The sequence below is a fragment of the Sapajus apella genome, unplaced genomic scaffold (assembly GCF_009761245.1).
Source record: "Sapajus apella isolate SASKATOON/1434 unplaced genomic scaffold, GSC_monkey_1.0 scaffold45, whole genome shotgun sequence".
In the NCBI taxonomy this organism is placed as follows: domain Eukaryota; kingdom Metazoa; phylum Chordata; class Mammalia; order Primates; family Cebidae; genus Sapajus; species Sapajus apella.
This window is the reverse complement of record NW_022436985.1, coordinates 8,861,703-8,882,110: the sequence shown is the minus strand read 5'-3', so window position 1 is coordinate 8,882,110 and position 20,408 is coordinate 8,861,703. Positions and strand designations below refer to the sequence as shown.

Genomic DNA, 20,408 nt, shown 5'->3' with positions numbered 1-20,408 from the left:
ATGGGGTTGTTCGAGACCAGCCTAGGCAACAAAGTGAGACCCTATCTCTACAAAACACATTTAAAAAGTTATCTGGGTATGATGGCTAATCCTCCCACTGCAGCTTCTCAGGAGGCTGTGGCAGAAGGATCACTCGAGCCCAGGAGCTTGAAGCTGCAGTGAGCTATTATCACACCACTGAATTCCAGCCTGGGTGACAGAGCAAGACACTATCTCTTAAAAAAAAAAAAAAAGAAAGAAAGAAAGAAAGAAAAAGAAAAACAGCGAATTGTCTCATCAGGACAACTTAGAAATTGTGAATATGTATTGGATATTAGATGGAGTAGCTTCAAATATTTTAGGTATAACATATAATAACATTATCATGTAAGAACTAATTTATTCCAGCTATAGTATTCCTTATTCTTATAAGGTACATGCTGAAACAGGGATGCAATGTAATGATGTCTTCAAATACTAAAATATTTCAAACACAAAGTGTTTATGCCTGCCTATATATTGTATACACTCATATGTAAACAAATGTACAAAGAGACAGAGAATGAGTACAAATACCACAGAATGCTGATTTTTAAATCTAAGTGGGCAGTATACAGAGCGTCCATTATACTAGTCTTTCAACTTTTATGAATGCTTGATATTTTGTCATTAACAAAAAATTTGGAAAAAACAGGAACCCCTCAAAGAGACTCCCAGCTTAGCCAGGCGTGGTGGCGTGCACCCATAGTCCCAGCTACTCAGGAGGCTAAGGCAGGAGAGTTGCTTGAACATGGGAGGGGAAGGTTGCAGTGAGCCCAGCTGGCGCCACTGCACTCTGGCTTGGGTGAGACTCCATCTCAAAACAAAACAAAAAATTATGTGGCTATCACCAAGTTAGTTATTTTGAACCTCAATTTCTTCACCTCTAAAATGAAGATCATGTGTATGACTTGTTTGGTGCTCTAAAAATCAGCACAAATAAAATTATTTCATTTTGAAATTTAATTTTAATTGTACTGTGTGAAATAATTTTGAAATAATTTTATTTGTAAAATGCATAATCTTAATTTTGAAATAATTTTATTTGTAAAGTGCATAATCTTAATTCATGTATAATGTATATAATACATTGTAATAGAAGCAGATTTCCCAAATTCCACCCTGACATGAGTAAACCAAAGGTAATGCAAAGAGGGAAAAAAGAGAGAGACTCCCAGCTAACAAACAGTTATACCTTATACCAATTTTTTTTGACAGCATAAGAGGAAAAGGAACATGTTCTTTCCAAATTGCAATTTAAAAATTAACAATAACAATTGTAGGATTACTCTTTTATAGAAACATAGGCAATCATACTGGCTTAGATAAGGTTGGCATTATTGGGAAAGGACTAGATCTAAAATTAGGGCACTTGAGTTTGAATCCTGGTTTTGCCACTGACTGGTATAGCCTCATTGGGAATGTCAGCTTCTTTGGTAAATGTGCAGCTTTGAAAAAGAGCAAGCATAACAATAAAGAAGAATGACCCATGCTCTCTGTGATGGTTAACACTGAGTGTCAACTTGACTGGACTGAAAGATGTAAAGTATTGTACCTGAGTGAGTCTGTGAGGGTGTTGCCAAAAAAGATTAACATTTGAGTCAGTGGACTGGGAGAGGCAAACCTTCCCTCAATCTGGGTGGGCACCATCTAATCAGCTGCCAGCGCAACTAGGATAAAAGCAGGCAGGGGAACATGGAGGGACTAGACTTGCTACATCTTCCATCTTCATCTTTCTCCCATGTCAGATGCTTCCTGCCCTCAAACATCGGACTCCAAGTTCTTCAGCTTTTGGACTCTTGGACTTACATCAGTGGTTTGCCAGGGGCTCTCGGGCCTTTGGCCACAGACTGAAGGCTACACTGTCAGCTTCCCTAATTTGAAGTTTTGGGACTCAATCTGTCTTCCTGGCTCCTCGGTTTGCAGCTGGCCTATTGTGGGACTTCCCCTTGTGATCCTGTGAATCAATACTCCTAATAAACCCCCTTTATATATATATACCTATCCTACTAGTTCTGCCTCTCTAGAGAACCCTGACTAGTACACTCCCTAGCCAGTCACATCAGCTGAGTCAATCAATACCTTGACTTGATCATTACACAGCCTATACATTTAATAAAATATCACATGTACCTCATAAATATGTACAAACATTATGTATCAATAAAAATTGTTATGATAATTTTAATTAACCCATTTATTCCAAAGGCTGCAAATTTTTCTTGTGGAAAATCAGACTTTGGTGATGACCTTGAACAGCAGGGTATAAATAACTTCCACAAGCTTAGCATTCCAATAATGGAACACTAGGCATAAATAGGTTAAATAATGTATGTAAAAGCATTTTTCACACAGTGAGACGAACATCAATGCTGAAAATATTGATTAAAAATTTCTTTGTAGTGACCAATTCTTTAAGAGGATACTGTGGTAACCCGGGCATGGTGGCTCACACTTATAATCCCAGCACTTTGGGAAGCCAAGGTGGATGGATCGCTTGAGCCCAGGAGTTTGAGACCAGCCTGGCCAACATGGCAAAATCCCATCTCTACCAAAAATACAAAAATTAGCTGGGTGTGGTGATAGATGCCTATAATACCAGCTACTCCAAAGTCTGAGACACAAGAATTGCTTAAACATGGACGGTAGAGGTTGCAGTGAGCCGAGATCATGCCACTGCCCTCCAGTCTGAGCCTGGGTGACAGAACAAGACTCTGTCTCAAAAAAAAAAAAAAAAAAGAAACACACTGTGGCAGGGTTTGCAGTTGCCTACGAATGGGTGTTTCTCTTCCTTAGTAAGAGAACTCCAATGTTGTTTGCGATGGAGAACAAGGTGCTCAGTTAAAACATACCCAGTTTTCACTGCAGCACATCTGCGATGAGCATAGATATGTTTGATCAACGAGATGTAAACAGAAGTTGCTGGAACCACCAGAAAAACTCCTTAAAAGGAAGGCAATACAGTCTTTTCCCCCTGTCCCTGTTTTCTGCCTAGATCACAAATACAATGCCCAATAGCCATGTTGTAATTAAGTAGCAACCCAGAAGCTAAGCTCTAAGTACAGTAAAATAGAAAAACAGTACTTGTAGCCTGATGACATAATGCAGCCACATGTCCACCTTGGAATAGCTAGCTATAGACTTCTTTCACGTGAGAATCCTCAAATAGTATTCTGTCAGAAAGTCAGTTATTTGCTAAATACATTGTTAAATCACGGAAGTCTGAAGCTGTCTAAAATTCAGTTTTCTAAATCTAGTACATTAATTTGAAAAACTCAAAGCACTTTGTAGATATCTTATTAGTTACCCTTACAGAAACATTTCATAGCATATAGGGTTATTTATGTGCACTGTAGATCCAAGACAGTAGTTCTTAACCGAGAATCCATGAATCATGAAACCCTGAAAGTATATAAAAATACAATAATTTCAGAACTCATACTCTCAAAGTGGTCTATGATCTGAAAAATAAAGATCCAACAATCTTTAAACATTCACAGAATGTTTAAACTCACAGAAAAGTAAAGTTTAAGAAAAGATTTTTAAAAGATAATCCATTTAAATTTCAAGTTTTTTTTCCTATTTAGCCTATTGATTTCTTTTTCCAAAAAATTACTTAAAATAGCTTAAATCATCTTATAGTTCACAAATTAAGTTCAACTAATTTCTTCTAATTAGACTAAAAACATTCTATTAAAAAAGACTGTACTTAGTACTGTTGGAAACTATTAAAGAAAATCCAATAAAATCTTCCGTTACCACTTCTTCTGAAACCACACAGATGAAGACGAAGAAAAGTAACAGAAAAGCTATAAACTCTGATTTGTATATGTGATGTCGAAGGATGCAGAAAGCTTATGGCAGATATCACATCAGCACTGGGGCAGGAGTCTAAAGAGGACCAGAAGTGGAAAGTTTTCAAACTCTCCTACAAATACTTAACATCTGAAAGATAGAGTCCACTGTCAGAAAGAGCTGAACAAGGCTCAACTGATTAGAGAAGAGGAGAGAGAAGGTACAGAAAATACCTACAGGTACAGGCACACCAAGGTGGCAGATATCAGGAAGCATTAGAAAAACACACTACCTAATAGTAAGTGCATCATTTTGGGAGGTAAGTTTATGAAGAAAAGGCATCAGAGCTCTCTTGACCCAGGCTGGCTTCTGAGAGGCAAAGGAAAGATGGGCAAACAGAGGTGCCGTATTAAGAAAATTGTCATTTATATAGCAATGGCGGGGGGAACCTCCTGAGCTGTGAAATCTTTAAGGCTACTTTGGCCCATTATCACTATACTCCATAGGAAACTCTTCCTACTAACCTGAGTAAGAAAAAAGGATCATGGCTAGCATTTACATAGAAACAGTTTTTTTTTTTTTTTTTTTTTTAAGTAGAAAAAAGTATCACAATCTTCCTGCAACAACTAATCAGAAAAAATGTTGCTAAGAAGCAGATGGAAACTATAACCTAACAAAAAGAACTAACAAAAGTTTAATAAGGATGTGACAACAAAAGCAAAAATAACAACAAACAGATAAATTGAACTTCATCAAAACTAAAAATGTTTGGGCAGCAAAAGACACCATGGCCAGGAGCAGTGGCTCATGCCTGTAATCCCAACACTTTGAGAGACTAAGGCAAGAGGACTGCTTGAGTCCAGAAGTTCACGATAGTCTGTGCAACACAGTGAGACCCTGCCTCTACAAAATATGATAGACAGACAGACAGACAGACAGACAGATGGACAGATAGACAGACAGATAGACAGACAGACAGATAGATAAGCAAGCATGCAAGCTGGGCATGGTGGCACACGCCTGTAGTCCCAGCTACTCAAGAGGCTGAGGTGGGTGAATTGCTTGAGCCCAGGAGGTTGAGGCTACAGTGAGCTACGATTTCACCAGTGCATTCCAGCCTGGCCAACAGAGTGAGATCCTATCACAAACAAACAAACAAACAAGGACACTATCAATAGAGTGAAAGACACAACACATAGAATAGGGGAAAATATTTGCAATTTATATTTCTTAATACATATTCAAAATATGTAAAGAATTCCAACAATTCAACAACAAAAAATAACCAAATTCAAAAATGAACAAAGTACTTCTATGATCATTTTTCCAAATCAGACATAATGTGGCTAATAAGCGCATTAAAAGGTGCTCAACATCACTAGTCTTCAGGGAAATCCAAATCAAAACCACAATAAGATATCACTTCACACTAATTAGGATGGCTATTATAAAAAAGCAAGAAAGAAAATAACAAGTATTGGTTAAGATGTGTAAAAGTTGGAACCCCTGTGCATCATCAGTGGGAATATAAAATAGTACAGCCACTGTGGGAAACAGTTCAATGGTTCCTCAAAAAGTTAAACACAGATTTACTATATCATCCAATGATTTCCCTTCTGGGTAATATACTCTGAAAGCAGAGACTCAAACCGATATTTGTTCAACAATGATCACAGCAGCATTATTCACAACAGCCAAAAAGTAGAAACAATCTAAGTATCTATCAACAGATGAATGGATAAACAAAAGGTAAAATTTACATAAAACGGAATATTATTCAGCCTTGAAAAGGAACGAACTTCTGACACATGCTGCAAGATGGATGAACCCTGTAAACATTATGCAAAGTGAATACACCAGACATGAAAAGACAAAAATTGTCTAGTTCCACTAATATGAGATATCTAGGGTAGGCAAATTTATAGAGACAGAGTGAAGCACAATGGCTACCGGGGCTGGCAGGTAGGAGGAATGGGAAGTTATTGTTTTATGGGTATAAAGTTTATGTTGGAGGTGATTAAAAGTTCTTAAAATGGATAGTGGTAATGATGCACAACATTGTGAATATGCTTAATCCTACAGAATTATACACCTAAAATGGTTAAAAGAGTAAATTTTATGTTACGTATATCTTATCACAAAAAAAATTTAAAGAATCGATCACAATGATAAAAGAACACAAAGCAGAAATTTTAAAAATTCAGGGAAAAGGTGATCAGATAATAGGAGAATGTGAAGTGGAGACCAGTGGAACTCAGGAAAGGGAGAAAAGGAAAGGAAAAACATTTCAGAAGTAAAGACTAACTTATAAGAACACAACGAAGAACAGAAACCATTCACCTCAGTAAGGGGCAAAGTGAAAAGAGGAAAGTAGATATAATTTTTTTTTTTGAGACAGAGCCCCACTCTACAGTGCAGTGGCGTGATCTCAGCTCATTGCAACCTCCGCCTCCCATGTTCAAGCGATTCTCCTGCCTCAGCCTCCTGAGTAGCTGGGATTTCAAGCACACACCACCACTCCAGCTAATGTTTTATTTTTTAGTAGAGATGTGGTTTCACCATGTTGGCTAGGCTGGTCTCGAATTCCTGACCTCAGGTGATCGGCCCACCTTTGCCTCCCAAAGTGCTGGGATTACAGGTGTAAGTCACCATACCTGGCCATAATGAAACATTTTTTAAAAATCGCAACAATTTGAGAGCTACAGAAAGCAGCTAAATGATGCCCTTTTATGCCCCATTTCCACTCTTTGGAGTCCCCAGTGAAGAAAATCAAACAATGAAATAGAATATTTAAAAATGTAATTCAGAAAAAAAAATTGTTTAAATAGAAGTGCTTTGAGTTTACATATTGAAAGGCACATCACAAACCCAGAATAGTTTACACAAAGATATATTATAAGGAAATTATTAGGCTACTAAAGATTTCAAAGAATCTTTTACATAGCCAAGAAAAAATCATGTCACTATGTAATAAAAGAAAAATAAGAGTGGTCTTAAATTTATAAATTACAATATTTAACTTTGGAAGAGTATGAAAGGCTTACAAAATATTTACGTAAAGAAAGTATGAGGCAAATTTAATAATCAGCAGAGCTGTCCTTCAACTATAACAGCTGTACTTTGAATAAACAAAGGCTAAGAGAAAACTGTACATCTGAACCTTCCTTCTCCAAACTACCTGAGGACAAACTTTAACCAGTGAATAAATGGCTGGGAAACTTTGATGAAAAGATCAGCAAAAAATAAAAATTAAAATAAAAGTATAACCATGCAATACGAAGAAGAAATGAAGAACGTGGAACAACTATACTCAAAAGAGAAGGTTTGAGGTTAGAACATCTTCAGGTTTTAAAAGTGCTGCCATGTGGTTCAGACTGCAGAAGGAGAAGGTAAATGGCAGTTATGTGGAGACTCATTTTAAGACAAAAAGAAGTAACAGTCGCTTCTATTGGTGGAGTAGGTTTTCTCAGAAGATAGTAAAATTCCTTGTAATCGAAGATGGGCAAAAATCATGTGATATACCATTTGTTATCCATTCTACTCACAGAAATTTTTTTAAACGACAAGCATGGCCAGACACAGTAGCTCATGCCTGTAATCCAGTGCTTTGGGGGGCCAAGACAGGAAGATAGCTTGAGCCCAGAGTGTAAGACCAGCCTGGGCAACATAGTTAAACCTCATTTATACAAAAAATAAAAAATTAGCCGGGTGTAGAAGCATGCACCTGTAATCCCTGCTACTCAGGAGGCTGAGGTAGGAGGATCACTTAAGCCTGGGAGGTTGAGGCTGCAGTGAGCCATGCTTGTACCACTGCACTCCAGCCTGGATAACAAAGTAAGCCCCTGTCTCAAAAAGAAAAGTAACTCAAAGAGTTGAGTAAAACAGCTAAGAGTAATAAAAAATTTTTTTAATTTAAAGAAAAAGAACAAAGAGAAACGGATGTTGTAAAGAATACGTGGAATCTAAAGTGGCTAAAATTTCTGGAAGGCAATTTGGCAGTGCCCAGCAAACGCTGGGACTTATTCATACGTCATTCTCTCTCCAATCAGGCCTCAGAACGCAGGAGAAGAACAAGTAACAGTAAGTAAGACTCATATCTGATACAAAGAGACTGCCAGATATTTGCAATATACTGTTATTTGGGATGGGTAAGGAGAAGGCTATAAAACTCATGTTAAGTATAATCTGTCTTTACAACTCCCTATGATCACAGAAAAACTATAGGACATATATAAATATATTAAGTATTTTTGTGGGGGGTTGTCAAATCTTGAATAATTCTTATTTTCTTCTCTTAAGTCACTTGTAGCTCCTCATTTTATACTCCAGACGTGTTACTATCATAACAAGAAAATTAAAGATTATTATAAAAAGTTAAATTCTCTATATAAACACAAGTTCTACTGCTGAATTCCATGATGACAGAGTGAAGAGGTCTGCAAATACTCTCATAAAAAATGTATAAAACTGGACAAAATAGAAAAAAAAATTCAGGGCTCTAGAAATTGATCAAAGATACAAAAATTAAATTGAGAAACATTTATTCATGAATGAGAGACGAAGTATAGTTAAGAATAGTGGGAGATTGCAGCACTCTTGCCTAGGCCTGTTCCCAACCCCTCCACGCCCTGGGCTGGGTTGGCATAGTAAGTAGTGCTACCACAGGGGGAACCAGCAGTGAAAACTAGCAGCTTTGGCACTAAAAGGGGCTGATGTGGTTAGGAAGAGAGGACAAAAACCCCACACCCAGTGGATCATGTATCCAGTAAAGGACTTGTATCTAGAACATAAAGAACTTTTATAATTCAATAAAAACAAAATGACACAACTAAGAAACAGGCAAAAGATATGAATACACATTTATCCAGAGAAGATATACAAATGGCTAATACGCATATGAAAATATGCCCAATATCATTAGTCATGAAGAAATTGAGATAGCACTACTAACTCACTACAATGGTTATAAGAAAAAAAAAACCTAACGATACTATATGTTGGCAAGGATGTAGAGAAACTAGAACCCTCATTCATTACTGGTGGGAATATAAAATAGTATAACCACTTTGGAAAAGGTTGGCAGTTTCTTAAAATGTTAAATGCAAAATCACCACAAAACCCAATAATTCTACTCCTAGGAACCGACCCAAAAGAAATGAAAATCCACACCCACACAAAGAGTTGACTTGTATATTAATGTTCCTAGCAGCATTATTGATAATAGCCAAAATGGGAAACAACCCAAGTATCTATCAATTAGTGAATGAATAAATAAAATGTAATATATCATAAACAGAATATTATTCAACAATAAAAATGATATGCCAATACATGCTACAACATGGATTAACCTCAAAAACATTATGTTAAGTGAAAAAAGCTGATCACACGAGAACATATAAGTTCCATTTATATCAAATGTCCTGAAAAGGCAAATGTATAGTGACATAAAGCTATTAGTGGTTGTCCTGTAGTGGTGGGGAGGGATGGTGGGAATGTTCCAGAATTGGATTTTGGTGCTGCTTGCACAATTGGTAAATTTACTAAAAATCATTAAATTGTACATTTTTAATGAGTATGGACTATGGTATGTATATTATACCTCAAAAGAGCTGTCAATAAAGTAGAAAATAAACTCAACAAGTGCTTGGTAACTTCCTGTCAAAATAAGTCTACTGACAGTAGAAATAATAAAATTAATATTTTTTGAAAGATTCCATATTCTTCAGTCGAATAACACATACTATTGCTTTTCAGTAATTCTAGGTGAAATAGATAACTTTTGGAGTGGGTCACTTTTAAGTGATCACTACTGCTATACTCGTGTACAACAAACCTGAAAGCGCAGAAACATTTGGACACTTAGAATTCTTTAGTTATTTGCAAAAAGGTGGAAAACCATTAATATCACTATTTTGCATCTTTTGTTCATCATTTTTGGCAGTTTTATCAAAGGCAAAGAGGATTTAAATAGAAAAGAACCATCTTGTGGGAGGTCACTATGAATTAAATGTGAAAAAATGTTCTTGGACAGATTATTCTTGCCATCATTTCTCAACACATTTACTGGAAAGTAAAGTTAAAAACAGAATATAGTGTTTTGAATTTTTCTAAAATTACAAAGACTCGTGCTGGGTACAGTGGCTCATGTCTATAATTCCAGTGCTTTGGGAGGCCAAAGTGGGAGGATTGCTTGGGCCCAGGGGTTGGAGGCTGTAGTGAGCTATGATCTCACTACTGCACTCCAGCCTGGGGAAATGAGAGAACCCTAACTCAAAAAAAAAAAAATTACAAAGATACATTTAAAGTTAATGACCTTAATGCAGTAGGAGAATTACAGCGTTACAGTGTTAAATGAAGACTTGTGTGTTTATACATAGCTTCAGAAAAGTCAAATGTGCTGAAAACTAATGCTGCATTTAAGTACTTACAGACCTACATGATTTATGTACAGTGTAAACCATGGGGGGGAAAAATCTATGACATCATTTCTTTACATTTTAACAAAAATTTCCTTCCTAAACATTAAAGAAATCTCTGGAATTTAATCACAAAAGTAACTTAATTGCTTGGTTTTTTTTTTTTTTTTTTTTTTTTTTTTTTTTTTTGAGATGGAGTCTCGTTCTGTAGCCCAGGCTGGAGTGCAGTAGCGGCTCTTGGCTCACTGCAACCTCCACTTCCCAGGTTCAAGCAATTCTCTGTCTCAGCCTCCCAAGTAGCTGGGATTACAGGCACCTACCACCACACCCAGCTAACCTTTGTATTTTTAGTAAAGATGAGGTTTCACCATCTTTGCCAGGCTGGTCTTGAATTCCTGACCTCATAATCCACCAGCTTCGGCCTCCCAAAGTGCTGGGATTACAGGCATGAGCCACCTTGCCCAGCCCAATTAATTGCTTATTATAAAGCAACTTTTATCAAAATTATCTTTCAACAACTGTTTTTCTTCAGCATATTATTTTCACTGCCACTCTCTATATTTTTCCTAGAATAAAACATTGACTGAGTTCTGTTCTGTTATTATTTTGTTTTTGTTTTTTGAGATGGAGTCTTGCACTGTTGCCTAGGCTGGAGTACAGTGGCGTGATCTTGGCTCACTGCAACCTCCGCCTCCTGGGTCCAAGCGATTCTCATTGCCTCAGCTTCCCAAGTAGCTGAGATTACAGGCGCCCGCCACCACGCCCAGCTAATTGTTTTTGTATATTTAGTAGAGATGGGGATTCACTATGTTGGCCAAGCTGGTCTCGAACTCCTGATCTCATGATCCGCCCGCCCTGGCCTCCCAAAGTGGGATTACTGGCATGAGCCACCACGCCTGACCTACTGTATTATTTTAAGTAATGTATATATTTTCATACAGGAAATTGAGTAAAAATTTAATAATTCTGTAGTAATGTTCTCTATCTCATTTTAAGAGTCTCTAATATTTTCACATTCTGATTTGCCAAAAGATTAGGTTAAATCAAAAAAAAGAAGATATCATAAAAATAAATAAGAGGTACCATGACGTTCTTTTGAAACAACTGTGTAAACCACTGAATTGGTAGAAAAATTAATATAGCCAGTAAGAATATATTTACCAATCTTCTTTAGAACAACATTCCTCAATCCAAAATTATTTTTAATTCACATATATACTATTATTTTTATGATTTTACTTTCATATGTACAGTCTCATCCATCTGTAATTTAAATAATAAGGAAGAAACCCAACCAATTATTTTTCTCCAAGTGACTAGTCATTACAAAACTGTTTTGATTTGTTATTTCAATATCTGATAGAGTAGCCCCTCCAAGCTTAACATTTTTAAAGGGGATAGCTGAAATAATTTAAAGTTGGAGTAAAATAAAACATGGAATCTTTTTCCATGAATCATTCATTGGATGACTTTTTAAAAATCTCCAGTCTGCCTATTTACATGTTAATTATATAAACTTATACTATGACTCACTGAAGTATCACTAAACCATTGTAAATTCATATTTGCAGATAACAGCTAAAGTATGCTTTCTTATAGTTTCTTTCCATTTCGGGAACTACCGGACAAAGCTTCTTCCTCGTCTCTGAAATTTAAATTTCCTAATTCAGTTTTAAGATTTAGATCACATGAATCTAACTCTTGGTCTTAACACAATCTTTGTTACCCAATTAGCCCATTCTTTCACTTTCTATGCTACTTCATGCTCGTGGGCACTTTCTATCACTATCACTAAAGCTTCCTTATGCTAACTCTCACTCAAAACAACTGACCCTAAACTAAATCGTCTAGATTCTAGTGATTTTACCTATACCCTCTCACAGCTTCTTAACACTAATCTGTAACTAAGGAATTGACCACACGCTATGGTCTGAATGTTTGTATCCCCATAAGCAGCCTGAAGAGACTAAGACACCATACTTTTGTTTGACTTCTGAATTCTGTATAACATAGATGAAAATTCCACTTGCACTACAAGTTTACAGAAGAAAATATATAATGCCTTTGTTTGCCTTTCATTAACCTACTCTTCAGTGTAGAGAAGCACAACTAAATGTTTAATTCTGTTTAGAGTTTAGTCTAAATCCAATAATATAACAAGTCCCCTCAGATCACAGAGATTTTTTTTTTATTTTATTTAAAATAAAGTACAATGAACCAACAGTAACAATTTTAAGGAAACCACCATAAGGCAAGACACAAAGTAGCCTGCCATTTCACAAAGGTAAAAATTTTAGGATGCTACATAGCTTACAATGTATTTTCACATTATTGTTTGATGTCCACAGCAATCCAATTTAAGCTACTATTATCCCTATTTGATAGGTGAAGAAAGTGAGAGAGCTTGAAAGTATCTTGCCAAGTTCAAAAAGCCAGCAAGTGGCCTAACCAAGACTCAAAGCAACGCTACATCTCTTGCTCTCAAATCCTGCACCAGTTCATTTCATGAAAAGCTTTCCCAAACCACAGAATAGCAAGGCATTGTAAGATGAAGCGTATTTGTTAAGATATTTTGACTGCAAGTAATTGAAATTCCAGCTCCAATTGGCTAAAATACTAATGACATTTATTATCATATTATAGTAATACAAAGGCATTCAGTAGAAGGAAGACTCTAAGTTGGCGGATTCAGTGGTTCAAGGATATCACCACTTTTCTACCATTCATCACTGTATAAAGTCTTTATCCTTAGGCTCCCTTTATCTATCACTCAGAAGTCTGCCAGCAGCACCTGAAGTGCATAATTCCTTTTAGTGAAATAGACTGTTAATATTTCATGGAATATTTGTGTACAGTTCCCAACTACCTTTACATTTAGATGGGAACACATGACTAGATCAAAGCAATGAACTGTGAGGAGAAGAGAGGCAAGTCACTTCCAGGATGAGACAGATAAAAGCATGTGCACTTCATCCCTCTCTTACTTTCCCTGATGTAACCTTGGAGGAGTCAGGGTCGTAAGTTAAGGTAGCAAATACTCCACAGAATGAAAGCAGCCTAGTACCAGAGTGGCCAGATGGAGGAGAACTCCATCAGTCTACATTAGACTTTGATTAATCTGTAAATAAATCTTTGTTTCCTTGAGCTACTGAGATTCTAGTTTGACTGTTGTGACATTTGACCCTAATGTGGATTGCATGGCTACCTGAGGGAAAGCCACACACTGGCTGGCCTGCACATTATCTGAGATGGAATACATCACCTGCATTGACTGCACACATAGTAAGAGAATTCCTATAGTATTTAGTTAGACACTCAAAAGAGAAAAGCAGAAAATATGTACAATTATACTGCTAAAACTTACTAGATGGGAAACTGCAATTTTTACAAAAAACAACGATCAGAAGATAAAATGTTTTACGGGCATGCCCCTAGTCTTCAAATAACCTATATAAAAATAAAATACACTTAGGTGAAACAGCTAAATATAGAGAATAGGATTCTGTTTTGTGCAACATTAATTTAACAACTACTAACTGCTGTCTAGCCCACAGCAAAAGGCAAGAAATACAAATGAGATATGATTATTTCTATCTAAACTTTATAGTCTGTTACTGAGAAAAACAAATAAATAGTATCAGGGAAGTTGAACAGATGGTCAAATATTACGTAAACTCTATCAAGATAGCACCACACTGCTCACTAATGACTAAAATCAGAGTGTAGTCAGTGACAAAAACCAAAACTTGCCAGGTATGCAAGACTCCAAACAAAACTCATGTTCTTTTTTTCTTCTTCTTTTTTTTTTTCTTTTTTTGAGGCAGTGTCTCACAAGCCCTGTCACCCATGCTGGAGTGCAGTGGCATGATCTCTGCAACCCCCACCTTCTGGGTTCAAGCAATCTTCACGCATCAGCCTCCTGAGTAGCTGGGGCCACAGGTGTGTGCCACCACACACAGCTAATTTTTTTGTATTTGTAGTAGAGGTGTGGTTTCACCATGCTGGTCATACTGGTCTTGAACTCCTGGCCTTACGTGATCCACCTGCATTGGCATCCCAAAGGGCTGGGCTTACAGGTGTGAGCAACTGTGCCTGGACAAAACTCATGTTCTGTCTAAAACTTCAAATAAAAAACAGCATGTTTTTACAAAATTCAATAAATTAATCTTGGTATTTAGAAAACCTAACTGTAGACTGTGTGGGATGAATTTGATATCAAGCATCAAACTAGAACTACAGGCTGGATGTGGCAGCTAATGCCTGTAATCCCAGCACTTTGGGAGGCTGAGGCGGGTGGATCACCTGAAGTCAGGAGTTCGAGACCAGCCTGGCCAACATGGTGAAACCCTGTCTCTACTAAAAAATACAAAAATCAGCCAGGTGTGGTGGCGGGTGCCTGTAATCCCAGTTACATGGGAGGCTGAGGCAGGAGAATCACTTGAACTCAGGAGGCAGAGGTGGCAGTGAGCCAAGATCATGTGACTGCATTCCAGCCTGGGCAACAGAGCGAGACTCTATTTCCAAAACAAATAACAAAAACAAATAGAACTACCAAAGTAACCATCATGGTCTTGAATCTTGAACTTGTGCAGTATTTGTTTGATGTACTATTTAACAAAATTTGATTCCACTGAATAGATAACAGGAGATACAATGAGGAGAACAGATAGAACTACATATAGAAAATATGCAAGGAAGTAGCTTTACAGACTGTCTTAAGCTGTTCAGACTGCTATAACAAAAGGTATCATAAATCGGATATGCTTATAAACAAGAGAAATTTATTTCTCATAGTTCTAGAGGTTGGAAAGTCCAAGATCCAAGGCATGCACAGTTTCAGTGTCTAATAAGGGCTGGCTTTCTGGTTCTTTCTGCTGTTTCCTTACATGGCAGAGGGGTCAGGGAACTGTCTGGGGGCTCTTTTATGAGGCTACTAGTCCCATTCATTAGGGCACCACATTCATGACCTAACAGCCTCCCAGAGTCCTCAATTCCAAATATCATCACATTGGAAAATAGGTTTCACCATGTGAATTTTGGAAGAACAAACATTTAGTCTATGGCATTACACCTCTGGTCCTCCAAAATTTGTATCCTTTTCACATGCAAAATACATTCATTCCATCTCAACAGTCCCTAAAATCTTAACTCACTCCAGCATCAACTCAAAAAATATCATTGAAATCAACTATGGGTGAGACTCAAGGTACAATTCATACTGAGGCGAACTCCTGTCTAGCTATGAGCCTGTGAAATCAAACAAGTTATACGCTACCAAAATACAAAGGTGGGTCAGGCATAGGATAAACACTCCCATTCAAAAAGGGGAAATAGAAAAGAAGAAATGAGTAGCAGGCCCTGAGAAAATCCAAAACCCAATGGAACAAACTCCATTAGACCTTAGGGCTCAATAACCCTTTTTGGCTCAATCTCTGACCTTCAGGCCACTGGGACCTGCCCCCCACAGCTTTGCTGGGCAGAGGTTGAGCCCCTAAGTCTCTAGGTGCTCCTGCCCTCATGGCTTGGTGGGTTGGTCCTGCAGCAACTCTGCCTAAACCTTATACTGTGGCTCTGTAGAATGTTGGTTCCATCCTTTGAAATCTATGTAGAGGCAGGCAGGCTCCTATGTCTCATGCACTCTGCACGGGCAGAGACAGCTCTAGGTGGTCACTAAAGTTTGCTGCCTATACCCTTTGGAAGGGCAGCCACCTTGCTTCACTGGGCCTGTTGGAGCCACACCTGGGGCAGCTGTGAAGTGTGGCAGTAGAGTGTGGGAGCTGAACTAGGTCCCACTTCAAGAGTCCATAAACACACATACCTACACCGCCCCCCAACAAATATATCCAGTACTCATTGTATTGTCTGAAGTATTACTATCTTCAGCAGCAGAATACTTAAGGAGTTGCTACATATATGTCTATTTAAGTCCCAAATGATGAGGTTCAAAAAGCTGTACCTCAAAATATGGTACTCTGGCGTGCTTGGTACATTTAATTAATAGCACTTAGAAATAAGCCTCAGTTCCCAGGTCTCTTTCTGCCTTTCCGCTCTCCTGCTCTGCCCTCAGTCTTGCTGATCCTTTTTCTTTCCTAAAGCACTGACAGTAACTCTCTCTGGAATTTCCTTACCTGATTAAGGAAGCTTCTTTCCAAAAGAAATGAAACTTTTTTTTTTTTTTTTTTTTGAGACAGAGTCTTACTCTGTAGCCGAGGCTAAAGTGCAGTGGTGTGATCTCGGATCACTGCACCCTCCACCTCTTGAGTCCCTGTTCAAGCAATTTTTCTGCCTCAGCCTCCCAAGTAGCTGGGATTACAGGTCCATGCCACCAAGCCCAGCGAATTTTTATATTTTTAGTACAGATGGGGTTTCACCATGCTGGCCAGGCTGGTCTTGAACTCCTGATCTCATGATCCACCCGCCTCAGCCTCCCAAAGTGCTGGGATTACAGGCATGAGCCACAGAACCTGGCCAAATGAAACTGTCTTAAGACCTACTTCCTGGGAATCTCATCAAATAACCAAGAAAAATTAACCATCAGAAAAGAGACTAAAAGTTGTCACCATATTCGCACTGACTTTTCATCTATTCTTTTGAAGATAACTCCAAGAGATTGGTTGGGAGACTTTATCTGCATAACGCAACCTTCATTCACAGTGAAATTCCACCCCTCACCTTTCCACCACTTCACCATAGCTCAGGGAAACAGGGTCCCAGGCCACTGCTCTTTGAACTGCTTCATTTCCTTTAAAAATGATTTACTACTTCTCTAAAATTGCCTGCAGCCCCCTCCTTCCCTCTTCCCCAAACATTAGGCATTTAAGCTTCAACCACCTGGCCCTTCTTTGAATCTCATATTTATGGGACTCTCATATCAATATACACATTAATAAATGTGTAACTTTTTCTCCTACTAATCTATTGTCAGTCATTTCAATAAAACTGCAGAAAGGGCGGAGGAAAAGCTTACTCTCCACCCCTACACTAAAACCACTCATTGAATACATTAATGTGTGACTTAGTTCTCCCTTTTCTGTCACAATGTTAAAAAAAAATTTTCTTGTTCTCCAAAAGCTATCTTTTTCCAGACATGCTATGGTACAACTGTTGAAAATGTTAAGTATTTCCTCCTACAGTAAAACTGGGACACAGCACAATCAAAGGGCAACCTTAAGGTGAAGGGTAGAAATGATTGAGAATTATTCACCTACGAGAGTGAACAGTTTCTTAAACTGTGTGATTTTTATGTCAACTTTAACTGAAATTTTATACATGCTTTGGATATAAATTAAGGGAAAATATAAAGTTTAGTACATGAGTCAGTGTGCATTCCAATCAAGGTAGAGATCAATATATTACAGGTCAAGGGAAAGAAGTAAAGATCTAATCAGACAATCAGAGATGACTACCAATCTGCATGACAAACAGGTCAATCTGCTGCCTCATTCTACACATTTTCAGTTCTATATTGTTTCTTTTATAAAGCTAGAAAAACAGAAGGGCCATCTCTGCAGTGAAAGAAAAGTCAGTGTTTTACACATAGATAAATCAGGTTTTGAAGGAAACTCCTTGGGGTGATAAAAAAATAAATAAACACATGCATACCTGGATGCTACTAAGCCTCAGGGTTAAAAGGAAAGACAGACTGGCACACAGGGTGCTGAAATTTGAGCCTGGAAACAAGAAAGTCATTCTGCAGTTTCACTAAGAAAACTTAATCTATGGGGCTAGTCTACCATCTGGTGACCATCTGGTGTCTATGTGTCAAAAACTGCCCAGGTATTTCTAAACATTTCAGAATGCCATCAAAAGCTACAGCAAATTGCAGCTCTTTCTGAAACTTTAAAAAAGAAAAAAAAAAAAAAAAAGGATCTGACCTGGGTGTGATTTTTCAAGTGTGCAGTTAAAGTGATAATAAGGAAGAAGATATTTCTCATTTAGTATGTTTTAGCAAATAAAATGTCCCTATGGAATACAGTAGCAACTTGAAATACAGATATGTGTAATTCCCATATGATATATGCATTTTCTATACAGTAAAATCAAAATTTAAATTGCAGCATTCTGTAAATTATATAATTGATAATATTTGATTATTACAAAAGGTTTTATACAAGCACCAGCAGAATAACTTAGAAATTCATGAATTCTAAGAATTCTAAAACCCCGGAAATATGCACATTTTCCCAATGATTTTATTTCAGTGTTACTTATTAATACTACTGTGTTATAACAACCATTTCTACAGTTTAAGGATTCACAAACATTTATCAACTAAGCTTTTCCACCAGCACTTTCAGCAACTATGCGGAAACAGAAACTCCAGAATTACTAAATGAAAACAGAAATATAAAACAGAAAAATATCATACACATACTCAAAAGTAATAAATTAATGATTACTTCAATTCTTTCTCAAGCTAGCCATAAGATTTTTCTAAGAACTACAATTAAGCATTCATATTTAACTATTCAGGAACAAGAAAGTCTAAAACGCTTGAAAGTGCTCTACTGTAAATCAAGTTGACTTAAAGGATGCATTCAGCACGCATCTTTCACCTTTTATGGAAACTAAAGTGCACAAATATGCTGAATGCCATCCCAAATCCTGCCTAATACCCATCTGAGTAGACAGGAAGTTAAATAACAAATCTCCCCCCACCTCCTAGGAAGTAAAAACAAGTTACACAAACATCTCATCAGAACAAGGTGGGTAAAGGCCTCTCCTAAAAACTGGCAGTAAACACAGAAGACAGAAGAAGGCCTATACTTACACAGATGGCTAGAGCTCCTGCCCCCATTCTCTCAGGAAGCCTCTGGAAGAACTGAGAAAGACCAGACGAAAATATTAAAATGACAGCAAAATACTAAAATTCCATTCAGCAGATAGGCTTTGATGTGAAAAACAGCTCCCAATCCAAAGGCACCAAGGTAAGCAAAGAGTAGCTTCTAACATTTTAGGAAGAGTGGTTTTGCTTCTCTTTCGGCTGAACCCACATGGTTGGAAGGACTGCCTGGAGTTGAAATCTGATCCACAGCCTCAGTGCTGGCAAATAGCGGGAGTCACGTGACACGGGTCTTAAGTCGCTGACATCTTTTTCTTAAACCTGACTCCCTAGATCCCACATGCAGGCTTCTTCTGCTCAGAAAACTGTCAGTCACCTGGTGGTACTCATTAATAGGATCAACAGTGCATGAAGTGAAAACACACACTTGCTTTCCAGACTCCACACAGCTCTAAGAAAAATTTACATATTCAGACTCAGGTTTAAAACTGCAAGCATATTATTCAGTTTTTCTGAGGCCGTTTTCTCTTCGACTGCCCCTAGAAACCAGCTAAATAAATTCTACCAAAATTTTCTTCCTTCCATCCTATTCCATCAGAATTTTTTTTTTTTTTTGATATCAGGAAACCAGTCTCTCTATATAAATATACACACACAAACTGAATATATATACAAATATATATATTTCTTTTTTAAATTATAGTTTAAGTTCTAGGGTACATGTGCAGAACATGCAGATTTGTTATATAGGTACACACATGCCATGGTGGTTTGCTACACCCATCAACCGTCATCTACATTAGGTATTTCTCCTAATGCTATCCCTCCCCAGCCCCCACCCCCTGAAAAGCCTTGGTGTATGATGTTCCCCTCCGCGTCCATGTGTTGTCACTGTTCAACTCCCACTCATGAGTGAGAACACGTGGTGTTTGGTTTTCTGTTCTTGTGTTAGTTTGCTGAGAATGACGGTTTCCAGCTTCATCCATGTCCCTGCAAAGGACATGAACTCATCCTTTTTTATGGCTGAGTAGTTCCAGAATTGTTTTAAATAAAATGCTCTATTTCATGTAGCTGTTATTACTTCTAGTTACATTTAAGTTGTCTTATAAAAATATAATGATAATAAACATAAACAACGTACTTCTAGATAGCCATAATTCTACATATGTGATTTGCAGTCTGAAAAGTTAGCTTCTAACTGACTTTTCAATAACTTTCTATTTTACATGCTGTCACTAGGAAATTTGTTAGATTTTAAAATTTCCAAATATCTGAACTTAAAGCTAAAATAGCCACTTCAGGTAAGCCAAAAGGAAACTATCCTATTTTTGTTTTTGTTACCATTTTTTCTGTCAATTTTTCTTTTGCTGCATCTATTGTCCTGTCCTCTAAGT

At 37.4% G+C, this 20,408-nt stretch overlaps 1 protein-coding gene across 6 annotated transcripts in view; it reads right to left on the bottom strand.

Moving 5' to 3' along the window:
• Nucleotides 1–20,408, bottom strand: part of FAM13A (family with sequence similarity 13 member A) — a 393,400-nt gene that overhangs the window by 319,234 nt on the left and 53,758 nt on the right. For 2 of the 6 annotated variants that reach the window (XM_032239625.1, XM_032239628.1), the window contains exon 1: nucleotides 19,003–19,393. The exons of 1 other annotated variant lie outside the window; for it this stretch is intronic. In XM_032239625.1, coding sequence (XP_032095516.1) covers nucleotides 19,003–19,029 — 27 coding nt within the window. In that variant the 5' untranslated portion in view covers nucleotides 19,030–19,393. Of the gene's footprint in view, nucleotides 1–19,002; nucleotides 19,406–20,408 lie in introns of those variants that run through there. 3 more of the 6 variants (XM_032239624.1, XM_032239629.1, XM_032239631.1) reach the window with 3 other exon arrangements.